General features: G+C 34.7%; 1 protein-coding gene across 1 annotated transcript in view; it reads left to right on the top strand.

The window, feature by feature from the left end:
- LOC112504138 (tafazzin) overlaps nt 1-10,176 on the top strand; it is a 29,785-nt gene extending 19,609 nt beyond the window's left edge. The window contains exons 6-7 of the mRNA XM_025108092.1: nt 7,878-7,983; nt 9,282-10,176. Of these exons, the coding sequence (XP_024963860.1) occupies nt 7,878-7,983; nt 9,282-9,698 (523 nt within the window). The 3' untranslated portion in view covers nt 9,699-10,176. The remainder of the gene's footprint in view (nt 1-7,877; nt 7,984-9,281) is intronic.
- The last annotated feature ends 8,925 nt before the right edge of the window (nt 10,177-19,101 follow it).

Below are 19,101 nucleotides of genomic sequence, written 5' to 3'. Positions count from 1 at the left end.
CCGCCAGTCAAGTTAGGTTTAAAAGAGAGAAAAAGGAATCTCTCTCCCTCATTTTTGTGCCCTCAGGCTTGATGACCCTTTGCTCCCAGCTGGCCAGCCACTGCCTTCAGCGACCCTCAAAGCCCAAAAGCGTTCTAATTCTTGACCTCGGAGCTGGCCACAATCTTGAGGTAATTTGTAAATCCTAAAACCATCGGTTTACTCAAGTGTTCAACAGATTTAGACATGGCTGAATGTTACGTGGTAGAACACATTTTGAAAGAAATTTTCATCTTCTGAATCCCTTGAACTCCAGTGTTTGGCAGATTTGGGGTAGATCGGACCTCTGCACATGACGGGATCTTAGGCCTTCTTCGAAGTATGTAAAATGTTAGGAATTTTGTTCAGCTCCGAGCACAAGTAAAATAGTTAAAAGGATAGACATCTGAGTTTTTTGAAGCCATTGCTTGCAATTGATGAGTCCTTGTGTGGATATGCTAACCATGTTCAACGGTCCTTGGTTCATTATGAAATTGTATCATAATTTCATCACATGTAGGATTTAAAATGAACTTCAGGATCTTATTTTGTCTGTTAGAAACGGAGGTATAAGCAATCTTGTGGTAGATTTGGTAAAGTTCAGGATAACCCAAACCAAACTAGGTCAAAGTGTGAACTTTTTTGACCTTGAGAGTTTCAGAAAATTGGGAAAGTTTAGGATCTTTGTTCTATAGTTATTATCAGTATCATAAATTTCCTTCCCTTTTCTTGTTTAATTATCTCTCCATAGAGAACACCGGTTGAGAAATTAGAGAAAGCTATGTAGAGAGAATTGCAGGTATCTTTTTTGCGAATTGAGACTAGACTTTACAAAATGAGGATACCCAACTATTTATAGGTAACAGTCAAGATATGCCAAACAGAAAAATAAAACTAACTAATTCCATTAGAGCCACATCTAACAAAGCTCCACCTTGGCTTTAATTCTATTACAAATATTTCACTTCCAGCTATCAATGTTTCGGAGATCCAAACAATGCCTGAACTTATTCAAAGAAACTGGTTTTGTCAGTGCATCAGCTGGATTGTCATCAGTCTTCACTTTCTTCACTTTAATTCTCCTTTCCAAACGTATAAAGTGATAACAAACATCTATCATCTATGTGTTTCGTTCTTTCATGATGCACTTGGTCTTTTGCAAGACAAAGGGCACTCAGGCTGTCACAAAAAAATTACAGGCTGATCTTGATGAAACCCAAGATCTCCAAGCAAACCTTTCAGCCAAATCCCTTCTTTTGCAGCCTCCTTAAGAGCCATATATTCAGCCTCTGTTGTAGACAAAGCAACAGACGGCTGTAACGTCGCTTTCCAGCTCACTAAGGCATCTCCAACAGTGAATACATATCCAGTTAATGACCTCTGTGTGTCAAGTCAGCTGCTTAATCAGAATCTGATAATCCAACCACAATACAATCTGTTTCTCCTCCATAAATGAGACCTACATCAGCTCTGCCTTTGAGGTAACGAAAAATACGTTTCACAGCAACCCAATGTTGTTTCACATTACATTCTTTCCCCGGATTAGTCATGTAACGTGAAACAACACTAACAACATGAGCTATGTCAGGTCTAGTGCTGACCGTGACATACATAAGACTTCCTACAACATTAGAATAAGGAACTTCGCTCATATACTCCACCTCAGCCTCGGAGGTGCCAAAGCCACTGATAATCTAAAATTTGCCGATGAAGGTGTGCTCACAGGCTTTACAGAAGCCATACCAAATCGAGAAAGTATCTTCAAAATGTTACTTTTTTGTGACAAGAAAAGTTTACGTCTAGATCTATCTCGGATAATCTCCAAACTGAGAATCTTTCGAGCAACCCCCAAATCTTTCATGTCAAACTTAGAATTAAGGAGTCCTTTTAACTTCTTAATTTCAGCCAAATCACGAGCTGCTACTAACATATCGTCCACATAAAGTAGTAGATACACATGTCACCCGTCAACACTTCTCTTATGACATATAAAACCATCATAAGGGCTTCTAGTAAATCCATGACTCACCATAAAGCTGTCAAAACGTTTATACCACTGTCTTGGAGATTGCTTTAACCCATAAAGCGATTCCTTGAGCTTACAAACATAGTTTTCTTTACTTTGAGCTACAAAACCCTCCGGTTGACTCATATAGATTTCCTCTTCAAGCTCACCATGTAAGAAAGCCGTTTTGACGTCCAATTGTTCCAACTCCAAATTTGCTTGTGCTACTAGTGCCAACAACACCCGAATGGATGTATGATGCACCACCGGCGAGAAAATTTCATTATAATCAACCCCTTGCTCTTGGCTATAACCTCTAGCCACCAAACGTGCCTTGTATCTCACACTTTCGGCTCCTGGCAGCCCCGTTTTTTGCTTAAAGATCCACTTACAGGTCACAACTTTTCTCTTGAACACTTGGAGTAGATGAACACCCACGCCACGTAACATACTCTCCTCATCAAACACTACGTCATGGCTGAGAATCACATTTCTTTTATCAAGAGACCAAATTCTGTAGGCCTTTACTCCAATTCCGTATCCCATAAACAGCCCCTTCTTTGATCTTGGTTCCAACTTTCCTTCACTAACATGGTAGTATGAAGGACAACCAAATATTCTCAAGCCCGTGTAATCAGCCGGCTTACCGGACCACACCTCAATAGGAATTTTACAATCAATTGCCGTTGCCGGGTATCTATTCACCAAGTAGCAAACCGTGTTTAACGCTTCTGCCCAAAAACTTCTATTCAACCCAGCATTTGACAACACACATCTCACTCTTTCCAGAAGCGTTTTATTCATTCTTTCGGCTACATAAGAGTGAGTCCTTTGAGTGTGCCTAACCGTTCAATGCCTTGCAATTCCTTCATCTTTACAAAACCAATCAAACTCACTTGAACAGAACTCCAATCCGTTGTCCGTTCCCAGCCGCTTTATTATCTTCCCAACTTGATTTTCAATGAGAACTTTCCAATCTTGAACTTCTCAAAGGACTCACTCTTATGCTTCATGACGAATACCCAAGTCATCCTAGAGTAGTCGTCAATAATTGAGAGGATGTAACGACCACCACCAAGTTAAGGAACTTGCGAGGGACCCAAACAATCAACCTGTAGGTAATCTAAAGTCGACTTGGTTGTATGGACAACTTTTGAGAAACTCACTCTCCTTTGTTTTCCAAAGATGCAATGTTCACAAAAGCCCAATTCAACAACTCTATGACCTCCAAGAAGTCCTTTCTTGCTGAGAATTACCCTTCCTTTCTCATTTACATGCCTTAGCCTCATGTTGAATCAATTTCCTTTTCATTTCTTTCCACCTTGAAGACAAGTTGAGAGGGTATTGTTATCCCCTGAAAATCAAGTAGTCAATATAGTAGGCTATGCGAAACTTAGGTTCACGTGAAACCTTCGTAGACCCTTGAGACTCGTGAGACCACAAAATAATAGTGAAACTTCACAGCAGAACAACATTGTTGTGAAGGACCAAAGGGCCTTCGGCCTAGCGGTATCGTAGTCCTTGGCCTCCTAGGAGGTCAAGGGTTCAAACATCACCAAAGGTGAGGAGAGTGTGAGTTTATTTGTTGCATTTGCCGTATATAAATATTATATTCTTCAAAAAAAGAACATTGTTGTGAAGGTGCAAAAATCTCCGAACCTTCACAGCAAAAACAATGCGAAGGTTTACCTTCACAATACCTTCACAGTGTTTTGCTGTGAAGGTTTAGTGTTATCTAGGTGGTCTCACGTGTCTCATGGAAATAGCCTGGTCTCACATGATCCTAAGTCTATATATATAATTTTAATTATTATATGAACCGCCATTTTTGGACTGCTATATGACCGCTTTACCATCGTGATAACCACTATTTCAAATCGTGGTCTCGACTCTTGATCACGATCTCATTATTTTAACTGTTGTTACATCATAGTTCCACATGAATCTTTGTGTAGCCTCTTTTCCTCCCACGATTGTACATATCATGTATTGGCCCATTGCTAACAATGTATGATATGAAGAGCATGCCTCTATTGGAAACACGTTCAGTGATCCATGCAGAAGGATATGTTCAAATTGTGTCCGACTTTCTAAAGCAAGAGTTCGATACCACTAAGTCCAGGATGGTACGACCTTCATTTTGCATCCAAATGCCAAAACCCCCATAAGCCCCTGTGTATCGATCTGCATCTATAAATAAGAGTCGGTCACCGGCAAATCTCTCACCAAATCTAGGGAATCCCAAAAACTCTTCATTTTCAACTCTCCCAATCCTATTTTGTGGCATATACACACATACGAAATCAACCATATCCACCCTTACCACTAGTTCCTGCACTATAATTCACTTCCATTATGTTGTCCGTGAGCTCCATTGCTACCATGATTCCTACGCCATTTCTTGTGCTAAGAATGCTTAAATACCATAACATTTTCAATCCCAAGTTGAGATCCATATAAGGCTTGAATTAAGGCTTTTGTCTCCCATATATGGCCTTCACTTAATATCTTGTAAACCTCTTTCCTCCTAGACTCATTTATTGCAAACAAGTTGCATCTCCAACCATGTGCATCTACACCCATCATAAGGCAGTCATTGTTGTCACCTCTTTCTATACATCTAATCTTCATCTACTCTCTCTAGTTAATGGTGCATTTATGAATCGTCAATTTATCAACATGCCACAAGTTGTCTTGTTGGTATTACGGATCATACTCTATAGAAGCTAAAATTGGAAGGATTGCTTACAAATTAGCTCTTCATGATGGAACATAAATTCATCTTGTTTTCCATGCTTCACTGCTCAAGCGGCAACTAGGAGAGCATGCTACAGTTAGCTCAGAACAACCCAATGATGAGAGACTAGTTAGGGGCGATGCTCGTCTGGAATTGCTTCCACCATAGCTACCACCAACAACAATTGTTGATGTTTCAAAGCTTTGTATATACCCATTTTCATGGAAAGCTGGTCCCATGGCTCACAATGTTAGGCCTCACCCCTGTGGACAACTCTTAGTAATGGTGTATGAAAAGGGGGCTAAAGTTGTCCTCATGTACGAAACTCTACAGGGAAGTTGGGGGTTTTGTAAAGGAACAAATTTATATTTCCGACGGCACGATGGGTAAGCTGTAATATGTGAAGACTTCTTTGGTGCTTTATGAGATGCTAATGATGTAAATTTTGCTAATTTCTTATTATGCTATAAATGGTGGCCCCTTAGACCAGGAATGCCCATAAAAGAGCCAATGTTCATTCCTATATTAAATTGGTCTTCTCGATTCAAGTGGCATGGATTGCCACTATGATCTATCTACCAAGATGGAAGGTAGTCCGTCACATGCTACTGTGAGCTCCTCTATACTACAATTATCGGAGTTAACCAGGGGAAGAAGTTGTATTCTCTGTGGTGCCAAGAAACCTATTCCATCTCTATTACAGGGTCATGTCGCTCTTGTCTATCTACAGTTTGATTTCACAGAGAGATATTTTTCCTTGTTCACAATTTAGATAAATTGAATCGTTGGCGAGTTGGACAAATATTAGCAAGGAAATTGATGCTTAGCAAAATGGTTAATTTCCAAAAAGATGTGTTGGTTCTCTATCCACAATTTCTACATGGTATCAAATGTATTGTGTTGGATCCAAGTTTGGACAAGGAATTTATTGCAAAAGCAATAACTCCTTGGTGAATGTGACATCATGGTCATGATGGAAGTAGCAAACCCTGTGTTTGATTTTTTATCAAAAAATAGTTTGCTTCTAAATTGAAGCAAGGGTTCCTAAACCTGGTAAAAGAGAACAAGAGCTCAAAGAAGTACGAGTTTAACCATGTCAATATGGAAAAACATGCTCTTAAGAACACCGCCCATCCCTACCCTGCATCTCTTGACAATCAATAAGTCACCGAGCTTATGTTGTAGGAATGCAAAACCACCACAAATAGGACATATCAGTTATCTGCACCCACAACCATTGCCCAGAAACCGGCATCGCTCATTATGATACTTTTGTCGACTTCTATGACAAATGACTTCTTCGTCGTCAACAACTGGTTTCCGTTTCAATCCTCATTGGACGTTCTTGGGAATGTTGGCAATCCCAACAAAGAGTATTCGTTGAATCAATTTCATTTTCATTTCTTTCCACCTTGAAGACAAGTTGAGAGGGTATTGTTATCCCCTGAAAATCAAGTAGTCAATATAGTAGGCTATGCGAGCCTACTCGAGCTATTAGAGGATTCAAGCTTTTAACGAGGTACTTGAAACTCGAGGTTGAGCTTAGTAATTCTTCAGCTCGATTCGGTAAGGAACACAAAATAAAACTCGTTTAACTTAACAAGACGAGGTTATTAGCACCAATGTTCAACTCAGCTGGTTTGAGAACTCGATTAAATTTTTCAAGTCTAGCGGAGCCATTCGAGTGTACAACTTTTTCGAGCTAAACATGCTCATATGTTCATAAACCATACATTAAAAATATAAAAATTATCAAGCTTGAACCAATAAACAAGTTAATTGATCGCGAGTTTGATCCCATAAACGAGCATCGAACTCGAGCTCGAGAATTGAAAAAGTATTGTAGCTCGAGTTGAGCTTGAGCTTGGTATTATTTTCTCCCAGCCGAGCTTGAATAACCTACTATTCGACCTGGCTCGAAGGGGGTGCAAATGGCTAATGTGTGAGTGGTACACGTAGGTGAAGCAGGGATTGCAAAGTCGTTGTTTGCTATTATCAATAAGGAAGCATTAGGGATGGGGTGTATCAGTTTTTTAATTCATTTTGGGCAAGAGCATGGAGAGAGATTTTTAGCCTCACGAAAGCTAGACTTCCTATTGTGATCTTTCAGTTGATGAGAAGCAGTTAACTTGGATTCTGCTAGTGTATATAATTTTGTTGCTTATGGTGCATGCAAATCATGCATATGAGCCTCGTCTTAGTCATGAGTTGATTAAATTGAGTTGATCATTAGTTGCTTTTGTTTTGAATAATGGTTGCTATTCTGTTGCAACTACACATTGTGATCCTTAATCTCAAGGAAGAAGTTCTGGTCGTTTGTATTTTAATTAATTTGAATGATTGAAAAAATGAGGAGATTGGGGGGGGTTCTAGCTAATCACCCTAAGTAGAAGTCTTATCTCATTATAAGATCACTCTGATCTTGACCTATCGGTATGTACCCTTTCATTTTCGTATGTATTAGATCTTTCAAACTGTATGATGAAATATAGGGATTATCTGCTTTTGCTGCATTTTTAATCTTCGTAGTCCCTCGTATATGCTTCATATTTCATTGCTCAAGTACATTGTCAAGGGTTCATACGCTCTTCTTTTTCTTGGATTAAGGTAGAAGGTTTCACATTAATATTGAACTTCAGAAAATGGACAAAACCCCTTGTATCTCCACCTTAATGTTTTTTTTTGTTATTGCTCATATGCTTCACTTAGATTTTCAATATCTTGTATGTATGGAGAAGGATCGCGTTATCAAATGCCTGAAGATTGGGGAGGGTAATTGGGAGTAAGAAGGAAACCTACTCATGAAGATTGGTAATGTAGTGTTTGGTTTGCTTCTTTGCATTATACTTCTTTTGTCGTGAGAATGCAACAATTCTTTAAAGGATATTCCCAATAAATGCAACATTTTTCTTTTTGAAATTTCCTTCTTTTATCATCAGTGGTCAATACCAAATATTGACGGCATTCATTTTGGTCCACTTGCTTCCTTATTTCGTCATAGTTGATGGGTATTTTTGATATTTTACGTAATAGTTAAATGTTCTTCACATTTGTTTTGGGATATAAACATTGGTCTGTAGAACAATAAATTTGATTATGCTCTTTAAAATTCCACAGGTTAATCCTGGATGCAGATAATGCACCCATGGTTGTTCCATTTGTGCATGCAGGGATGCAAGAGATAATGCCCATTGGAGCCACGTTTCCTAGGGTTGGCAAAATGGTATGTTTGTTTGTTTGCTCTCACAAACTTCATACTTGTTTTACTTTTACATGCATGCACCACCTATCAGAAAGGTTTTTTGTTGTTGGTTCCCATTGTTAGCTTTCATACCAGATGGAAAAAAGAGATGACAGTGTCTGTTATAATGTATAATGTATTTATACATATATTGAAACTGTTTTATGTTTTTAGATGGATCATAAGAATTTGCGCTTTTTCACGTAAAAGGTTTTGTTCTCACCTTCTCACCCATAACTCTTATTCTCATTGGAACCAACCCTATAGTATATACGTATATATATATATATATATATATATATATATATATATATATATATATATATATANTATATATATAGACTTGGGATCATGTGTGACCAGCCTGTTTTCGTGAGATCCGTGAGACCACCTTTTTACACTTGAAACTTCACAGCAAAATGCTGTGAATGTGACTTTTTTTAACCTTCACAGTGTTTTTGCTGTGAAGTTTACGTGTAAAAATGTGGTCTCACGGGTTTCACGAAAACAGGCTGGTCTCACGTGAACCCAACCCTATATATATATATATATATATATATATATATGTATGCATGCATGTATGTATGTAGGAGGTTTAGGGGAAAACCCCAAAAAAATGAAAAATTGAGGGGCACCCTGATAACCATTCATTTGGACGGTATGCACGAGCGCATACAAGTAATTAAAGTTGTTTCTCGGTTTTATGCGCTTGTGCATGTTATGCACATGTGCATACCGGACAAATGTCTTACGAATTACTTGTATGCACATGAACATATTGTCTAGATGAACGGTTAACAAGGTGTTTCTCAAATTTTCATTTTTTTTTGCGGTTTTCTCCTGAACCTCGATATATATGTATGTATGTATATCTTCCTTTTGGAACACAGGAAGTACATCCGTTGGTATATGAACCCACTGAAAAACAATCAACCAATGGTGTTTGATATAGCAACTTCAGACTTTTGTTTTGGTCACCATGAGATCAGAATTAAAAAAACGTATATTGATGGTTGAGATTACCGGCTTGACAACATGGCAACCTTTGGAAATCATCGTCTATTGTTCTATTGAATTTAGAGTTATATATTTTTTTCTTTCTATAACCATGGTTGTCCAGGCCGGCTTGCATGCACCTCGACTAATCCCATGCAGGCCTAAAGTTGACAGTGAATCAAGGTCTTATCAGTTGAGCCACCCCTAAGGGTCTTAAAAATAACATGTGAAGCCTTTTTTTCTTGTGCTGTTCATCTGAATCGGCGCTTTCATGAAATTTGTAGGTCACAATACTTGTTGGTGATCCGATTGATTTCAAAGATCTGCGGGAGTTGGAACAGGACAACAATGTACCAAGGGGAAATCTATATGATGCTGTGTCTTCAAGGATCAGTGATCGTCTAATGAAACTAAAAGCACAAGTTGACAAATTAGTTGAACTTCGAACTGATAAACAAGATGTACTAATGGCGGAACATTTTGATACCGGATATGAAGAAGACAATCGTTATTTTAGGGTCGGATTTTCTTGCCAAGGGTCCGGTAGGATTACTATGGACCCCACCGAGCTTATGGGTTTTGCAGCAAGAGGCTTGTTTATGAATCAGAGAATGAAGGAAAATGTTCAACCTTCCAAAGCTTGGAACAGTTTTTGGAAGCAAAGTCATGGATCAATCTCCATGTTGGCATGTGCCAATTGACTTTTGACCTTTTTTTTTTCTTCTCCTTCAAAGGAATAGGGTGGTGGGTGGCTTATTGGATCAAGAGTTGAGGTGGTACTTCCATTGTAAGATGTTTATGGAAGTCCCTGCATCTACTTCTAATATGTTATGGTTCAACAAATTTGCCACCACTATAGTGTACTACTATAATAAATCAATACTCATGGTGATAGGCGGGTTGGGTTTTGGTGAGAAGAGAAATTATGGTGAGAAACATAAGAAGAGATCTCCACTCTTGGATCAATCATAATTAAATGTTAACACAATGAGGTGCACCGAGATGCATTAGATCAATTCATTTTTAAAGCACAATTAATGGGTGAACATGAGATTAAAAGGGACAAGGGTTCAGATTTTTTCTTATGCTTCTCACCACTTGTCTATTTTCTTTGTTAAATTTCAAATTAAATAGTTTGCTTTTGTAAAATAAGTTATAGTCAATGACAAAATTCTATCTTGATATACACAAAAATGGCAATTAAGAAACTGCCGTTATTTACTTGGTTAAAGCCATAATTGGCCTTGGTTCTTAGCTTAGTATATGCAACTGATATTGAATGCTTGGTCTACTTTAATTAGCATGCTGACCAATGGCTCTTTTTGGTCCGGTCGTTCGAGAACTTGTCATTAGAAAAAAATTATCTGATAGGTTCCATGCGTCATAATCGGTACTCAGCTCATTCTTTAACCGGTTAAAATGTAACCACCTCCGACATGGTTATGTTTGACAAACTAGTTGATAAGCTAGCAAAAAAACTAGATTATAAATATGCAAAATGACCAGAAAAGACAGTTGATTATAATATTTTATAATATAGTTTAACAAAAATTTATAATAATATAATATGTTAGTTAATACAGATTATATGATAAATAAAAATTAAATAATATAATATGTTGATTAAAATAATTTCAAATTGATTACATATATTAAAATTTTTGGGTTTGTTAAAATAAATTTTAAAAAAAGATCTACTAATGTATAATTTTAAATAACCATTTTATATAATATGAATAAAAATAAAAATGATCAAACTTTGCATATCCTAATTAACTAATAATTCTTCAAAAAATATAATTAACATTGAATTAAATATTTTATTCAAATAATTCAACAAAGTTTCATTGTCTCTGAGATATAGAACAAGTATATTTTAATTTTTACGTAACTTATATAAACATTGTATTTGCTTTTTGATAACCAAATACACTAAATAATAATTAAAAAATATATAAAAATAATTGATATGATTAATAATTATTGTAAATAATTGTATAATGTATATTTAAAATTAATTAATATTTATTAATGTTAGTAATAATTAATATTTATTTATAATTGATAATGATAAATAATTAATATTAATAAGAGTTATAATTGAAAAACATAAAAATAAGCTCAATAAAATAATTTTTATTCATCCAAACATATATTAAAAAAATAACTAACTTATATTTTCTCAATAATACCTAAATCTTAACATGTTTTTGGGACTTGGTGCAAACAACTCCTTTCCATTTATGAATGGTTTTTGGCTTAGCATGTAGTTTCGCCCCGTCATTGCACATAGTTTTAGCAGTTAATTTCGGATGCCTATTCTTTATGGTCTTTTAAGCTCTCATTTGACTAGTTTTGCATCCACACAATGTAAACTTCTATTATAAACATTAAACGGAATAAAACATAAATATTTAAAGGAAATTATTTTGAAATTTTTGGAATTAGAAGAGTTTCTCCACCCGACTTTATTGTGTGTTTGTGATTGCTTATTTGAAGTACTTATTAACTTATTCATATGTGATACCGGTAATACAGAGTTTTTAGTGTTTGGATGACAAAAAAAAAAGAAATATTATTACCGGTTTGGCACCGGTAATAAAAAGTTTTTGATAAGTTACCCCCTTCTAACTTATTAACTTATTCTGGTATGTAATAAGGATTTTTAGTGTTTGGATGAAAATAAAAAAAGAAAAATACTTTTATAAGAAAAAAAACATAAGTTGTTTTAAATAAACAGTCACAAACACCCCCTAAATAACAACCCTAAACACCCCCTTAATGGAGCAACGCCTTAAATTCTTTACAATTATACCACAATTTCCTTCCAAGAACAACACAAAAGGAAAGATTTCCTGAAGTTGAAATCTCAGGGATTTCATTGAAATCCCATAATAATAAGATTTTGAAATCACATGAGGGTGCTTGTATTTCATGGTATTTTGTAGGATTTCTATGTAATAATGTTTTAATAAATATTAAAAAAAACATTTATTTGTAATAATCATTTAATAAAAAGGTAATTTAATTATTTATAATTTGTTTTTTATGAATTATCTATAAAGAATGGAATTCAATTCCATTCCGAATCCTACAAACCAACCACACCACAGATTCCAAATCTTTTCAAATTCAAATCCTTCCAATTTCAAATTCTTCCACAAAATCGAAATCCCTCAAAATCATTCCATCAAACCAAACGTCTAATAAAATTCTTGTTCTTCTCTGACAAAGATGGTGAGAACGAAGTTAGAGAATTTGAAATTATGACATCCCATTTTGAACATAGCAGATTATCAACAAAACAAAATTAAGATCAAGTGCTAGAAATTTAAGCTTTTTTGACCAAGAAAACACAACAATTAAATTAATGATCAAGAATGTTACAAAAGGACAACAAGTCCTTGTCCAAACAACTAGGAGAGCCGACCCCCGACAGGTTTGATAAAGAATTGCCATTGCCTAGCTAACTCATGGGCAACCCCATTTCTATTTCTCCCAACAAGGTTAATCTTAAAAGACAACATAGCATCTAAGACTGTTTTACAAGCATGAACGATGTCCCCAAACTCCATACAATCCTTCTCATGTGTTAGGTCAAATATTGTGATGGAAAAGATCTATTTTTAAGGGGGACAAATTTGTTTTGATAGAGATATATTTCTGAGGTGGAGGGATCAAGTTTCTTTGACGATGTTTGAGAATGTCTAAAGCTGATTTGTTAAAGTCTTTGATTGTTCATGATGTTTCAGGATTCTCCTAATCATCATGAGGGGGAGAAATAATAGCAAAGACAAGAAGAGAAGAGGAAGACATGATGCATAGTTATACAGTTGTTACGGGAAATAAATTATGTTCAAAGATGTTTGTGACTAATATTGATGTTCAAAAGTGAAGCTTAACTGGTAAATCGTTGAATCAGTTTGTTGATGAGATGAATTATATCTAAATCTTTTGAATCAAAGGTTGAAAACCCATTGAATTTAAAGATTGTAGATTATTCGAAGGTTGGTACTATTTTGAAGTATTGGTGTTGCCTTGTTGAGACTTATTGTTGGCATATTTTTTAAAAGTTGTTTAAAGAAGTTTGTTCATAAAACTGGATTCTTTCATGATATATGGGTGTTGAGCTTAGTAAACGTAGTCTCAAAGCATCAAATCTAAATGTCTAAAGCTTAACTGTTGACTAAAAAGATTTATCTTGAAGATCTGTTAATTGCTGATTATTGAAGACTATCAGAAGATTTTGATCTAAAGATTTTTTTTGTTCAAAAAAAGGGATATTGTTATTTTTCATGTTCATCTTATACAAAGTTTGATCGTCTTCATTGGGGAGATTGTTAAAGACAAAGATTTGTTAAAGTGAAGACAAACAAATTTCTTTTTGAAAAATGTGATCTCGAATCCAAAGGGGAAATTTTTAGGTCAAATATTATTGTATTCAAGATCACCGATTACAAAGATTATATTGGACAATGAAGGAGTCAAAATGAAAGTCAACATGAGTAAATAAGTCAAAGTTGTAAACATTAGTAAAAAATCAACTTTATAATTAGAGCTTAATTGTAGTTTACTTTGTAGTTTGACTTTGTAATCAGTCAATCATATAAATAATTCTTGTTAGTTTAATTGTTAGGAACAACTCATATTGTAATACATTCTAGTGAGAGAAGTTAGAAAAAGAAAACATGTATTGAGAGAGTTTATCAATATATATATATATATATATATGATGATTTGATCTCTAGATTGTTGTTATTATTGTTTATTCATTGTTATCCGATTATAACTGGGTTTAACATCATGTGCGTTAGAGCACTGACTACGGTTTGAGAATCGATTTCAAAGATGACATTTTCATGCCCCGTGTCTTGAATCCATAACATTGCCTCAAGTAAGGCGATTGGCTCGCATTCTTTTCCTTGTGGGACGTTGAGCCATCTGGTGAGCAATAAATCCCCTTCGCCATCACGAAGCACCATCTCCGAAGCCATTGCATTGCACATCTGTCAGCGACATCACTATTGCATTTCACATCTGTCGTTAAAAATAACGACATCACTATTGCATGATGCCACCGGTTATAGGTATCGTGTCCATGCTTTCAATCTGCAAGCCACAACCACTAGCCAAACCCATCATCTTAAAGAACCAATCTCTAAAACAGATGGACATCAATAGTAGTGCGTTGTGTCTCCAAAGGAAACCCATTGTGCATGGCCAACAATCCATGGCAAATGAGCATACAAGGAACACATGCTAAGTACCCTCCACCAGACCTTCACCTTCACCTACACCTACACCTACACCTACACCTACACCTAGGGTGGCAAAAAATACCCAACCTACAATTAGCAGGTTGGGTTGAGATTTTCAACCCATTTAAATAAATAGGTCAACCCGTTTAATCCATTTAAATAAATGGGTTGGGTTGGATCAAATTGTTTTCAACCCACTTAAAATGTTATATAAATTTATTTTATTCTTAATATTATATCTATTTTTTTTCTTCTTAAATAAATTGGCCCAAGTTTCATGATGACTCTTCGATTTCAATCCTTAAATAATCAATTCTTCATACGTTTCATTACTAATCAGTATCATGAGTCTTGACGCTTTGCCTTCGATTCTTCAATCTTCATACGCTTCGATTATCAATCTTTTCCCCTTCTTTTGAGTTCTACCTTCTCCAATCAAAGATTTGGGTTGGTTTCAGATGATTTGAGGTTGAGGGCTTGAGGCGTTGTTTAATGATAGCAGAGTAAGTTCTTTATGATAATGTTTGTTTAGTATTTTGTTGTTAAACTTCGTATAGATCATATGAATTTTATGCTTCTCTTCGATTATTTGTTACTTTATGACTCTATCGAACTTTAATTAATGATTTCTTTCAAGTTTGAATTTGTTATTTGTGTGGTGTGGCTATCTGTTTCTATCACTGTACCTATACCTCAGAGAAAATTGTTATCATTTGTCTTCATTGAGATAATTATACAAGCTACATATAAGTTGTTGTTTTGTATGCATAGATTATACTTGCTGATGGACTAATGGTCTTAGGATTTTAGGTACAAGAGTGAAATTGGGGTCGATGAAAGTGGAAGTCGAGTTATTTAGAATTTAAAAAATTTTAACTTATTTTGAACAATATATTTGTTGTGGTTGTGTTTTATTCAAACTTTGAACAATTTGGTTGTATTTGTGGTTGTGTTATGTTTTATTCAAAAAAGTTAAATACTCTAGTTCTTTTTTTATTTAAAATTTAAAAATTAAATGGGTCAACCCAGGTTTAACCCATTTATTTAACAGGTTGGGTTAAGAAAATTGTAAACAGGTCAACCCGTTGTCAACCCATTAACCCAACAGGTTGGGTTGGGTTGAAAAATCTCAACCCATTTAATTAAATGAATTGATTTTCAACCTGTTTAATAAATGGGTTGAACCCGAACCCAACCCAACCTGACCCATTGCCACCCCTAACCACACCTACACAACACCCACAACTTCCAGAGACTGGAACCTCATTAGGGATGTACCCACCAGGATTTTCAGTAGGTGCTTCCTCGAACCGCTTTTGCTAAAGTAGCTGAATAGTAAGGCATTTGATCTCGAAATTGTTGGCTGCTATAGCAGGTGCTTGTATGCCTCTGTTGATGTCTACTTAAAGTTCAAGACTACAAGTTGATTAACCATAAGTATAATTTATTAAAGCTTCATGTTTGAATTCGTATAACTAACTGTAGATAAACATAATCAAATACAAGATAAACATCTTAATTTAAATATAAAGAATGTAAAATATAATTAAGATAATCATTGAGTTCTAAGTATTATTATCTTTATAAAGAGCATTATATTATCAAAACTAAAATAAATTACTTCGTTACTAAATCTAAATTAAATTATAATAAAAAATTATCATCATAAAAAACATTATATTATTAAATCTAAATAAATTACTTCGTTATTAAAATCTAAATTAAATTATAATAAAAAAGTAAACTAAAAAAAATATAAAAAAGAGGGTTTCAAATTGTTAACTTGATATTAATGTTGATATATTATTTTCAAATTTATATTTTATTCAAATATAAAAAAATATAATTTTCTCAAAACCATGAAAAATCGTATTCTAAGATGGATAGAGAAAAAGAATAAAAGGAAAGATTAAAATAAAGATGTACCGCTTCGTTGTGCGAGTATGGTTCTAGTAAAACAAAAATCATCGACCCCCAAGATCTAAAAATTAATTCATGTTGGCGTGGTAGAAAAGAAAAGAAAATTGGTAGATTTCCATATGTTGGAACTAAAAGGTCTTATAATTAATTACCATTACATAAAAGTAGAATAGAGATCAATTTGTTTGGATTCATCGTAATGGGGTTGGACCAATTCTCTTGTGGTATAAATGGGTTTGTTTGAGATGAGAGAGTTCATAAATCTAAAAACACAAAAGTTCATTGTAATTCAAGTTCAAGTTCAAGTTCATTAATAGAGATCATCAACAAATTGATTCTACTTTTATGAAGAGAATTAATCTTGATTGTTGCTTACACCATATTACGATGAAAATCTCAAAAAATATAAAAAACACCCTCCCTCTTACGATGAATCCAAACGCACAAGTAATGACTACAACATTCGATCTTTCCTTCCTTACCTTGATTGCTCCAACTCCAAGAAGATGTTAAGATATCCTAAAAATCGATCAATTGAATAGTTCGTGTAGCTTAGGTTTTCTGCAAACCCACCCACTCACATATAAAGATTATTGAAGCCAAATGAACCTATGAGGGCCTTGAGCCCAATCACGATGATCATCAACCATATGAAGTTGATATTGCTTCTTGTAATATTAAAGATTTAATTACTATTCTAGTAGAATAATATTAAATAAGTTGTGTATGTAAAATGTAATTAGTAATTATGAGATAATCACATAAAGCAAGGATTTATTTGGGGAATTAATTAAGTTTTATTAAGGAGCCTTAAAGCCCGGTTTGTTAATTATTAAGGCCCGACCCCAATTGGAATTGAAATTGGAAAGGAGAATATATACCTAATAATAATAATTAGGTCTAGGTTTAAGAAAATCATTCTTGGCCTCCTTCCTCTCTTTTTTGTTCATGCACACACATAGGGAGAGAGAATCGAAAACGTTTTTTCTTGTGTGCTTTTTGGTTGCAAACTGTTCAAGAATCGAAGCAATTAATCTCAAGTGTAAGCCTACTTTAATTTCTCGTGATTTAAAAATCAACTTTTGAGGTAATTTTCTAAACGCTCTATGGTTGTGTTTTTGCTTCTATTACATATGCATTGGATTTGGCTTTAATGATCTTTTTAGTTTTATTGATTTTTTTACTCCTATGTATTTTCGATTCCAATAAAACCCGATAGCGATATTAGAGCCCCTTTGTTGCATAATAAGGCTGAAAATCATTTTCAGGCGAAAATGGACAAAACATGAAAAACTTAATTTTCTCAAGGCATTGCTCAAATGAGTGTCCCCCACCATAATACACACACTGCAAAAAAATGATAGTAGGAATAGAATTAGTAGCATCAGACTGCACTGATGGGCTAGTTGTTAGATTTTTAATCAAATAAGACATATTAGTGAGTTATGCTGTTAATGTTATGTAAGCATCTACCTCAGCCGTCCTTCTAGGTTCTAGTGCACGTGGGTTGACCTAATATTCATTATTGTTAGAAATTTTTTCAAGGTATGTCATAACCTTCATTATAGGTACTAGCAGTGAAAGCTCCGCTTGCAATAACATCAAGTATTTGTTTAACAACGACATTTAAACCATTGGAAAAAAATCTCTAGCTGTATTTGTTTAGAAGTGGAAATTTCATGTATTAGAAACTGCTTCATCATCCATTTTTTTAAAAGTGAAAATTCCATTTCTAGATTTCATTTGTTGTGGGTAGGAAATACTTTTTGAAAACTTTTCCGCCATTTGGTTCCATGTTATCACATAATCTGATTGCACAAAGTTGTACCAAGATTTGGCTCAATCCCCTAGTAAAAATGAAAAAAGTTGAAGTCTCATAACATTATTAGATACTCCAAGGATAAGAAATGAATTTGTGATTTCCATGAAAGATCTCAAATGAGAACGAGGATCTTCAGATGATAAATTAGATGGCCATTAGTTTGCAACATCTGAAACATGACTGACTTAAGTTCCAAATAGGCGCCTTCAATCATTGGCCTTAGAATTCCCGTATGTAACTAAGTTAGAACAAGAATAACATAGTCCATGATGCCTCCATTTTTAGAGTTTGTAAGTCGAATGATATTTTATGACTCGTCTAAAGGTGGATTATTTCTTAGTACATCTTCAGGATTTCTTTTGGGAATTCCATCATCATCCATTCTATCACTGTGATCAAACGTTATTGAAGAGGTTAATGCTAATAAAGCTCTTTTCATTCTTCTTATGTGTCTGAAAGTTTGTTCGATGTCCAAATCAAGTTGAAAAAATTCACCATGGTAGAAAATCATCTGATCCAATTAGAACAGGCCGATCCAATTAGAACCGACCGACCATAAGCAGAAATCCAATTATAATCGGATCAAATTGGATCCAAAAGTTCAACATCCAATCGGATTAGTCGGTTCTTGGATGGCAGTCCAACATCCAATAAAACCGAACCAATCAAATCCAATGACTATCCAATTCCCCATCCAATTATCATCCAATTAATATCTAATTAATAACTATATATAATTATTAATATTTCAATGAATTTTTTAGTTGATATTTATGTACATTGTTTTTTTATTACTAAGAAAATATATGAATGATTGGTTGAAATGTTGGAATAATTGGTTGAGTATTGGATCAAAAGATTGGACGAATCCAATCCAATCCAATGAATCACCAATAATAACATCCAATGGATGTAACCGATCTGATCCAATCATCTATTGGATTTGGATTGAATCGGATGTCTAATGTTAATTGTCACACCCCGCTAAAGCGGAAACGCGAGGTATGGCAGGTAGAGTCTCATAGCGATAGAGTATAAGTAACACAACCATACATTTTAAAATTTAAATACATCATAACCAAAGTTTACAATCCCAAAGACAAG

This window comes from Cynara cardunculus, unplaced genomic scaffold, assembly GCF_001531365.2.
Source record: "Cynara cardunculus var. scolymus isolate 2C unplaced genomic scaffold, CcrdV1 Un_Scaffold_4756, whole genome shotgun sequence".
NCBI classification, from domain to species: Eukaryota; Viridiplantae; Streptophyta; class Magnoliopsida; order Asterales; family Asteraceae; genus Cynara; species Cynara cardunculus.
The sequence above is the reverse complement of the archived record's forward strand: the minus strand, read 5'-3'. Positions and strand labels throughout refer to the sequence as shown.